Source organism: Penaeus chinensis, chromosome 19, assembly GCF_019202785.1.
Source record: "Penaeus chinensis breed Huanghai No. 1 chromosome 19, ASM1920278v2, whole genome shotgun sequence".
NCBI classification, from domain to species: domain Eukaryota; kingdom Metazoa; phylum Arthropoda; class Malacostraca; order Decapoda; family Penaeidae; genus Penaeus; species Penaeus chinensis.
In genome coordinates, this window is record NC_061837.1 from 12,241,588 (window position 1) to 12,252,874 (window position 11,287).

Sequence of the window (11,287 nt, forward strand, 5' to 3'; positions counted from 1 at the left end):
AGAGGAGAAGAAGAAGAAGAGGAGAAGAAGAGAAGAAGAGGAGAAGAAGAAGAGGAGAAGAAGAAGAAGAGAAGAAGAAGAAGAAGAAGAGGAGAAGAAGAAGAGGAGAAGAAGAAGAAGAGGAGAAGAAGAAGAAGAGGAGAAGAAGAGAAGAAGAAGAGGAGAAGAAGAAGAGGAGAAGAAGAGGAGAAGAAGAAGAGAAGAAGAAGAGGAGAAGAAGAAGAGGAGAAGAAGAAGAAGAAGAGGAGAAGAAGAAGAGGAGAAGAAGAAGAAGAGGAGAAGAAGAAGAAGAGGAGAAGAAGAGGAGAAGAAGAAGAGAAGAAGAAGAGGAGAAGAAGAGGAGGAGAAGAAGAAGAGGAGGAGAAGAAGAGAAGAAGAAGAAGAGAAGAAGAAGAGAAGAAGAAGAAGAGGAGAAGAATTGAGAATTGAGAAATGAGAAATGATGAGAAATGAGGAGAAATTAGAAAAGAGAATAAAGGAGAAAATAGAAAGAGAAAGAGAAGAGGGAAGAGAAAATATTGGTTGCACTTATATTTCAGATTCCTGATAGTCAAATTCAGATAATGGTTAATGTATAATCCTATGAAGAAAAAAAACATTATCTGAGCTTTTGTACCAAATAGCTATTAAACTGTCAAAATAAAGGCCTTTGTTTGCAATAATTTTCTCAAAATGCTTACAGGTATTTTTTGCCACAAGATCATGAAAGTCAAAACAATCCAGGCTGTTAGAGTATGCACTAATGATGTTGGATTTTGTTATTTCTTTGTTCTGACTTTTATACAACAACCTACTCACTTTTACTTACATCACAGATATAAATCAAAACTTTTTTCTTCTGCTGCTAAAACTAAACCATGAAATATTTGGGTTTTATATGAGCATTAACCCCATGTCACTTGGAAAATGTAGTGGTCACTGTAGTATTGTTTTGGAAAATGTCTCTGCACATAGGTGGCTCTACAAGTGGTTATTCATTTATTTACTGATTTTTTTTTTTTGCTGCTTTATCATTTAACATCATTGGTGGTGTATTCAAAATATAGTGATAGCATGAGGTTTGACAGCAAAGCCCCCAGTTAAGGAAGTGCTCTATGACATCAAAGGTCATATGGCACTATGATAAAGTTGAGTAGCGAAAAGGGTTAGGAATGAGTTAATGATTGGGGTAAAGTTACAGGTTGGACAGGCATAGCATAAAGTAAAGTTCTTAGAAGGGGAAGGAGTTATGGTAGTAGGGAGCATTATTGTGGCAATAAGGGCAAAAATGAGTTTAACAATCAAGATAAGTGGACAGAACAAGAGGATGAAAAAGAGGAAAATTATAGGAGGAGAAGAAAAGACCCTACAAAATTAGTTGAGGCGAGGGCTGAGGACCAAGTTAGGGGTGATCCGCTACATCGAGCCTCACTCCACGACAACAACGAGCAAGGGATTTCACCTTTCCTAGAATTTTTGGGAAAATAGTTTTTTTAATTCTGCTATCAATATTGATGCTGTTATCATTATTATACATTATTATCCTAATATTATTAACATTACTAACAACATAGGATACAAGAAAATATTTTTAAAAATCAAGGAAAAAGGCAGAAAGGTGACATAGGTAGTACTAGTAATTGGCTCATTGGCAACCTAGTACTTGTAGAGACAATTAGTAACCTAAACTCAGTGGGAATGGCATGTTACACACACTGGGTTAAAGTGCGAGCATGTAGACAAATAAAAGCTCAGGGACTAGACTACATGCGACTTCTTATTATGGTTCGGACTGCTGACAGGTCTGGCTAACCATACAAATGGTATAAAACCAAATAATTGCTCTTGAGTTGTGGAACGTTAGTCCATAGGACATAAAAACCTGGGTACTTGGTATTCTAGTTCTGGACTAATTATTGTACACTTTAAATATGGCATAGCTAACTGAAGAGCATGAATTGGAGATCCATGGAAAGGCACTGTAGATTCTCTGCCTAATATCACAATCTCTATAACAGCAGCAGAGGATGTTCTGATTTTTTTTATTTTTTTATTTTTTTTTTAATACAAATAAGTAAGGGGATGCACCAAGCCCAGCATGCCAGGGAGTTAAATATACTTTGGGTAACTACTGCAAAAATAAAATCCCCTTCAGCTCTGAATGTCCGAGCTTTTAGTAAAGACAGCTACTTGTCCAGACATTAAAAATTACCTTTACCTACTTGAAAAATTCAAGATGGTGATCTTTCTGCATTCATAAAATACATAACATTTGATATATTCTTCTGCAATTACAAAACAAATACTGCCACTATAGTATGTAATCCATATCGTTCTAAAGGAACAGAAACCCTAAAGTCCCCTTAACTCAATGCCGCCAGGAAAAATGTGGTGTGAATTTTAGTCTTTTACACATAGATGGTTCCACAAGTGCTCTGCCACTAAGGAGGCAATTAGTAAATCTCATGACCTCACCTGATTTTATTAAGATATCAATATCAAGTCTGTTATTACTAATAGACATTATAATTAATATAAAAAAATAGCAATATAAGATAAAGAGAATATTTCCAAAAATCAAGGAAAAGGGTGAACAAGCACAAAAGGGAGCACTTGTAATTGACTCCATGGTGACAAAGTACTTGTGGAGCCATCAAAATGTCAATTAATAAACTAAACTCAGAGTGGGTATGGTATGTACGTACATGCCATCCCCAGCGGCATCGGGTTAATATCCACCAGGATAACAAGTGCACATTCTATAAAAAGTTATTTCATCACACTGAAATAATTCCACTATATGCATAGTTTAAGTACACTTAAATAAACCTTCTTTTGAATACATTTAACAGTCTCTCTATTCATAAGCAGAAACATATGATGCACCAATGACTAAAACCAAGAATATTTGTTGAATGGGAATAAGTCAACATCTTAAGCCATGCTTAGATGTTCAGAGCTGAAAGGGGTTAATGAGACACATTCTAATTCAAAAGTGTTGAAATATCTTTATCCATTATAAATAATTATACAAAAATATCCATACCTGTTAAACACTATTAGATGACATTCATCAAAATCTATCTCTTACATGGGCATTTCCCACAAATTTGCTTGTACACACACATACAAAAAAGACTTTTGGCTTACTTACACGCTAATGTCCAAATTACAAACTATATATTGTATACTAGTATAGAAAACAGGCTTTTCCTTTCTTCAAATACATATTACAAACTGTAATTGTAATTGTCGTCATAGTAAAAAAAACATGTAAAAAGACCACTTTCTTTTAGTGTCAAAGATTTACCTTAAACAGGAGCTAAAATGGGTTGAAAGTTAGGAGTACTTTGCAGAAGACAGTTATAGTGTTCTTTCCTACATTACTCTTAAATGATAATACTAGACAATTGGTGGTAATAAGGGAGAAAAAACTTCCATCAACTTTTTTTTACTCCTTCCACATGAAAAGGGAATGGAGAAATAGAAAATCTATTTACTCAAAAGCTTCTCTATATCCTCTATAATAATAATAATAATAATAATAATAATAATAATAATAATAATAATCAAATATATAAAATCTTAATAAACTGTAGACCCGTGAGACATTTCTCTTCCCAGTTGGGATCGTATACTCAATTGCTTACATGAAAATAAATGATGGTAGCTTGAAGCCACAGATGTGAAGTGACTGCTACAAACAAACATCAAGCAAGGCTTTCTTCATATTAAAGGATACAATAGCATTATACTGGTCCAGCATATTCTTGATCTGCATGCTTTGTGCAGTGGCAGCTTCTTCATCCTGGCTGTGTTTGTTAGCTATCTGGATAAGTTCGTCACTCAGGTTGGGTGTATCTGGAAAGAAACGAAAAATAAGTCCTCTTATATAATTCCACAAGTCATACAAGCAAAAGAAAGACTTTATAGTCAGGTTGTTTTTATATAGAAGTTGGCAGTCATTTTGGATCTGGGGGTTAAAAAATTTAAACTACTGTAAACAGACCTGCCATTGTAACCATTTATGTGTGGTGTTGCTGGGAAAGGCATATATGTACATGCCATGCCCACTGTGAGGTTTGTTTACCTGTCTTTACACATAAATGGCTCACTGTAGTCATCAAGGAGTCATTTACTAGTACCTCTTTACTTTTTCCTTGATTTTTGGAAAGTTTCTTTGATCTTATATTGGCTATTAGTAATGTTAATAACACCATAAAAATTATAATGTCTACAGGAAAGGTGGATCAGGTGAGGTCACAAGGTCTACTAATGGACTCCTTGGTGGCTAACTGTGTGCAAAACATTTCAAGAAACAAAGTGAACACTACTGGCAGCATTGGGTTAAAGGTAAAGCATGTGATTAATGATAGTGTATTTACCTATACGCTTACTCTTACTATTTCTCTGAATAAACTACACTATCCAAATCTATTTTCTCTGAACAAATATATAAGTAACCTTTGTCTTTGGATTTTAAGTTGTTGTTACAGATATGTGGTCATTAATATATGTTTGCCCAGTCTCTGATTCCCCAATTTCATCAGATGCACATAATCACATAATCACCCATTAAAATGACAAAGCTACAAAATCTTCATAACAGACCAAATATATCATTACTTACCACTAATGTGCTGTGAGTCAAGAACATGCTTGAGTGAGTGTAGCGTGTTTAGCTGCTGATGCTGGTTTCGGAGCAGCTCTTCTCGGGTCAGCACCAGGTCCAGTTTCACATTATCAGATAACTCAAAAGACTCTCCATATGCTGGGTCAAGGTACCGCTCCAATTCTTCCACTGAGAGAAGAGATATTGTGTTTGAAGATTAGAAGAAAGAAAGAAAGAAAAAGAAAGAGAAACAACAAGCAAGCAAACAAACAAAACAAACAAACACACACACACACGCACGCACGCACACACACACACGCACACACACACACACACACACACACACACACACACACACACACACACACACACACACACACACACACACACACACACACACACACACACACACACACACACACACACACACACACACAAAATAAATCAGGTAGATTGTTGAAGTAAGAGTAGGAAGTGACATATGAAGGAAAAAGGATAAACAAACCGTAGGAAAGAAAGAATTGTGACTATAAGGTTTTTCCCTGTTTCTCTGTGTCAGTGAACACACAATACATGAAGTACTATCTTTTAAGAAGCCATATTACTCACATCTCTTCATGACCATCATCATCCTGTCTCTAGTTCCAAGGGCACTGCCCAACTGGCCACCCAAGGAAGCAAGTGTGGACACAACCTGTAAAAAAAAAAGAAGTAATTATTAATAACTTTAGTTTAAATTGAAAAAAAGAAGAAAAAAGGTGGCAATGTAATGGTGGTGGTGTAGTGGTAGTATTGGTATGGTGTGGTGGTGGTAAAGGAAAAGGGTAAAATATAAAATGAGCTACGTGACTTTAAGGTGCCACCAATGAAAAGATTTTGAGAACCCCTGCACTAAGCCCACAGCATTCCTACATAGTTAGTGTACATTAAAGAAACAAACTGGTTATTAACACATAATATATTTACAGATCATAATCGTACCTGATCTTCTATATATTGCACATTCACACTAATCATTATACCACAATATACGAATAAGATATTTGCTGGCCTTTCACCATACCACCAAAGTATGTGGAGGTAACTGCAACAAGAAGTTTGCTATATGGAAAGCATAAATGACCATATTAATTAACATACCATATATAATCTCAAGAAAGTGTGGTGCTACAGTTGCTTATTAACTCACAAATCTAAGCTCCCATGGTTTAGTCCAGGAAAGCAGTGATCTCTTTGCTTTAAACTCCAACAATGTTAAACAAGCATTAAGGCTTACTTGGGTGGCCACTCTGACAGGTGTGTTGCACAGTAACACTTATGTGCAGTGAGAAGACTCCATGTCTCCCCTCTAAAATGTTATTTTCTCTCTCTTTTTTTTTTGTTTTTTTGCAGAAGTTCTTTTAGCTTTTTCCCCCCAAAGCCAATATTTGTCATTTGATTTAACTGTTTCCTTGTAAATACTTTATATGATCATTTTAAGGTAGTCCATAACTTTTCGTAATACAACCTGTGCTGCTGGTCACGGCGGGTAGGAACAGGATTCTGAGCAAGGAAATATGTCTTCCCTCAGTGAAATTCTCATGAAGGCAAGTTCCCATCACCCCAGCCCTTAGGCAAATTTACTCATGATGACATGTTCACATCACCCACTCGTACATCAATGGGAAAATCTCCAAATAACTAAAATACACCTCCCAATCGGTTTGTGCACTCGTGGCGAGTCTTTTCCATCATCCTGGCCTTCAGCCAGATTTTCCCATGACTGTATGTTCATGTCACCCGCCCCCCGTCTCTTGATTTTTTTCATGATATTGGTCACGTCACCCGGATCCAAGGGGTTAAAATGCCTGGCTATCTGGGGTTTCTGGGAAGGGAAAGGGGATTGGTAATAACAGGCAATTACACAAGTGAAAAAGCCCCTCCCAATCACTGTGTTCCCTATTTTCTTCATTTCTGACATTATTTACTTGCACAGATCATTCATGTATCAGTAGTTTTGGTAAATACAGTCACTGCAATTGTAGCTGGACTCCTGGCAAGTCAGGGAGAGTATAAGTTATTATCGTGAACCAGGCACCCACAATGCTCCCTAATTAATGGAAGTGGAATGATGAATGTATAAGCTCCCATTTTGAACTTTGTCTTTTATCCATACCTACTTGTTGCAAGGATACAAAACCTTACTATTTAACAGGTATGACTCACAAACAACTCTCAATGAAATATGCAAGACATGAAAAGATGACATTAACCCCTACCTGACAGGTCACGCCGTGAGGCGTCAAAACAAACCGCTTGATCTGTGGTGTGCGGCTGTACGCCGTGGGCGGCGCGCCAAAGTGCTACAAGCCGGTAATTTGGCTTGATGTACCAAATTCCCACTGGGGTTAAAAAGGTTTCTCTCTTCTTCCATATATTATTCATATTCTATCCCATTATTTCTACATGTGGGTAGAAGAGAGTGAACGGAATCTAACTGTTGTTGAGATTGGTCATGCCAAGGCATTCTGAATATTCACTTAACTATTGTGACTTTGAGTTAAGGACTTTGACTTCGTACTTTAAAGGGTAGATATTCAGAAAATCTTTGAATGAGCGATTACGACAATATTGGTACTGATAGATTCTTCTCATTCTCAACTGCCGATATAAGTAGGAAATTTGCCCCAAACTCCCTTATTCTTGGTCCCAATAGCAGGGGAGGGCATGAATGGTACCAAGGAAATTGTGGTGTAAAATATCAATAAAATGTACAGAAAAAGTCTCTATATTGTCTAATGTTGGGGGGTGTTCTCCCTGTTGTGGATTACCTGCCCACAAGCTCCCATAATGGAAGATAAAGAATCGTTCACACATTCACAGCAAGCTGGAGCATATGACCAACATGCCTGAGCACCTGATGCTAAGTCTGTCTTACACTCTATCCTACCGTACATATTTGGTGGATTCTTTATTGTCCAGGGCAGTGGTTGGGGGATAGTAGCCCCCCATGGGGTGGTTACAGGGAGTATGGCTCCCTGCAATTGACTATCTATTGACCAAACCTCTACATTTTATTCGCATATTTTACTCCACAATTTCCCTAAGACCAATCATACTGTCCCCTGCTCTTGTAGATAAGATCGTAGGTATTGGGGGGTTTTCGCGATATAAATTCTATACATCTGTGTAGTAGAGGGTGAGAAGAATCAATTCATACGAATATGTTTATGATTCATCATGCGAAGGTATTCTGAATATTTACCCTGTGAAGAGTTACTATAAGTACAGTCAGAAAAAAAACTATTGTTACCTTTGCTAGTGTTCAGTGAGGAAGTGAATGCCTCTCTGATTATGGTGCTAACTACTTTGCCTGGTTATTGCACACCAATACATTGATTTTTTCATATTATTCTGTGCAAAGAGTAATAATACTTATTTTCTGACTGTACAAATCTGTCTTTTCATTCTCTAGAATAGGTACAAATCAACCACATATATTATGATAACTATGATTTCCCATGGGTCGCCAAGCTGTTGAATGGAAATAATGCTACCTCGGAAATAAGGGTTTGCGAATGAAAAGTAAACAAAGGAAAACTTATAAATGTAAAGTTATGTTTCGGAAAATATCACGTTTACTTTACTATTTTCCTAAATTTGTGGTGTACTTAATTCTCAGTTACAGATATAAGCTGAACATAATAAAGCTCATATTGTAACTATACGCCCTCTTTGACTGGCTTTGTTTACCCTTCCTTAGTCCGACAGTTCACCAATTTCCTTGTCATTCTTATGGTTATTGTAGAAATCTTCCACTGTCTAGCCTCTTCAGACCGTGCCCCTGCAGCACTCTCACCTCTGGATATTCTGCATCTTTGGGTAGAGGGCCAAATATCTTCTCCTCGAGCCTTTTCACTCGCTCTTCCAGGATGTCTAGACTTTCCGTTTCGGTCGCCATGTCTGCACACTCACGTTCGAGTCCGAGCTGAAATTGGACTTTGAAAAAATAAAAGTAATACAATTGAAATAGTAATGAGACATTTCCAACTTATTTTGATAATTACAATGGCGTTTTACCTCTACCCCCTTAGACTTTAGGCTATGTTTTGCTCCCCATATCAATCGTCAAAAAATATTTGATAACTGTACATTGTAAATTGTGCAAAGTAAATCGATAAATACTTCATGCAAGATGCATTCAATCTTGACTAAATAAATATTTTCTTGTTTCTCCCTCTTTACCATTTGCATAATGGCCATAAACTCAGCTTCCACATATTAACCCGTGACGTCATAAAATCCGTGATGCTGAGCGCACGCCGCGGTGAGTCACGCTGAGTCACTTTCATTGTCGCGCATCATATTATCATATAATTGTTCTTTCCCAATTCAACATTAGCTAGTCTCTCTTGTATTTACACGAATATTTAACTAATGCAAATATAAACGCAGACAATATAGGCTTTCAAGCGCGTCTCCAATGCATATGTTTATTAGTGCTTTACTTTTTATCGACCCTCTGTTCTTCAGTGAACTGCCTATGGCTGTATTAAAAGCTTTGCATTACCAATTACATTTCTTCTACCAGACCAAAGCAAAGATGACAAGTAATGGCGATAAATAGATTAACGTTTGTTTGGCAATATTTCAGGAATATGTATGAATAACAAATGAGGATGATAAATAAACTAAAATTAGGTCTGTACATTCATTACATTGTATTATTTCTGCTTTGCACATAACATGTGTCATGTGTTATTAAACGATTCGTTCATGGCGGGCTTTCAGAGCGAGATCTTATATTTGAATGACACCTGCCATAATAATGCAAATGCCCGGGCGGGATGCTTTATGTTCGTCATGAAGCTTTGGAAGGGCCATTAAAACAAAGTTATGCGTATATAGACCTTGAATTAAATTGGCTAAGGGGGCGCCATTGGGATGATCGACGGAGCACTACTGGAATGGCCGAAGAGGCGCCATCGAAAAGGCCGAGGAGGCACCGCTGGAATGACCGTCAGAGTTCCACTGGAAAGACGGAAAGGTGCCTTTGGAATAGCTGAGTAGCCCAATGGGGCTTTCCTCTTTGGGGCGTTCCAAGGTGCTGTAGACGTGCTATAGTCGACCATGTTGAGATCAGTTATGTTAATGATGGTTTTCCATATTCCAGAAGTTATAAAAAATACATTCAAAGGAAATTTTGCGAGTGGCGCCCATCTTAAATACTGTCTACTGCTACTGAAGAGGACATAAGTCCTCTCGGGAATCAACAGTCCCATTCCGCCCTTCCCATCTTGTGGGAAGAACGGAGATGCATCCACTGAGAAAAGTCTCTGGCACGAGACTCGTGCTAGAGACGTTCCTAATGGCGGGCTGAGTGTCTTTTTAGGTGCTTGTATCAGGTGATGTTTGCCTTTGTTTTCATGTGTGTTTGAAGTTTCTTTAGGTCTTTGTTGAGATGCTTGTCATGGGGCTACATGCGGTTACATTGATTAATGTGGATCGGTGCTCGAGTTATGGCTACTTTCATTTGTATTTAACCACATTCCAGGGGGATGAAATGATGTCTCAAATATTTCATCTGGTATCATAATGCTTGTAAATCAGTGATGGGTATTAAGCAACATCAGTCTTTTGGCGATGCAATTGGCAGCTATTAGTGCTACATGTATTATCTTTATATTTAGGCTTAGGCCCAGTATGTAATGCGGTATGCATTTGTACAGATGTAGATCTACAGTAAAATTGTTTTTATGTATGTGAAGCCTTAGCGAAAGAAGGGCATGGTGTGTTTGTGTCCAACGGGAAAACATTTGAGGTATAGGTCCAACTACATAGAGCACTCAGGTTCCAGTTGGGAGATGGTTGCACATTTCATTGTTTAGACCGTGGTGATAGTGCCACCCAAATGGGGTAGCCATGTCATCTCCAGCAGAATCCCGCCTTCGGTAGGAGAAGGTGACCCGTGTGGTATCCGGACGGGATCGAGCTGGCTATGATTTATCTGTCGGTCAGAGTTCACTTCACTAGGCTATGCGAGCTCTCACGAGTTTGAGGATCGCTAGCTGTTGGTACTTAAGCCTGACCTACATTGCTGGACCTGGCATTGTAATGCTAGCAAAGGAGCCAGTTTGATTAAATACATCTTTCTTAGATTTTTTTCCATTGCGCAAAATTCTGCACTATCAATTATAGATTGGTCGTAGCTGGCCTCCCGGTTCCCTCCAAAACCTCCTGCCCGTTAAGTGACGGTCATAATTGTTTCTGCTAAGAGCATTGTGAGACCACACATGCATATTTAAATGGGTCCATTAATGCCCACCCGAAAACAAGGCAAAACTTGACCTTGAAATGACGACAGAAGCTACATACCAGTCGATAACTAGCACCTGGAACAAGGACACAAATCTTACTGAAGATCAAAACTATTTCCTAGTAAATTACCTTCGACATGGCATTTTCAGCAAAAGTTTCACCTTGGCTATTGTTTTGATATACAATGAATTTATTTATAATTATCTTATATATATATATAAAGAGAGAGAGAGCGAGAGAGAGAGAGAGAGAGAGAGAGAGAGAGAGAGAGAGAGAGAGAGAGAGAGAGAGAGAGAGAGAGAGAGAGAGAGAGAGAGAGAGAGAAGGGGCTGGAGAAACAGAGGGCGGGGGGCTGGAGAGTGAATAGAGAGAGAGAGAAAGAGAGAGAGAGAGAGAGAG

General features: G+C 38.1%; 1 protein-coding gene across 1 annotated transcript in view; it reads right to left on the reverse strand.

Moving 5' to 3' along the window:
* The window catches only part of LOC125035266, a 16,718-nt gene extending 8,141 nt beyond the window's left edge, over window positions 1-8,577 (reverse strand). The window contains exons 1-4 of the mRNA XM_047627539.1: window positions 8,430-8,577; window positions 5,201-5,285; window positions 4,610-4,780; window positions 3,722-3,840 (exon numbers count right to left, since the gene is read on the reverse strand). Coding sequence (XP_047483495.1) covers window positions 3,722-3,840; window positions 4,610-4,780; window positions 5,201-5,285; window positions 8,430-8,531 — 477 coding nt within the window. The 5' untranslated portion in view covers window positions 8,532-8,577. The remainder of the gene's footprint in view (window positions 1-3,721; window positions 3,841-4,609; window positions 4,781-5,200; window positions 5,286-8,429) is intronic.
* Between the last annotated feature and the right edge of the window lie 2,710 nt (window positions 8,578-11,287).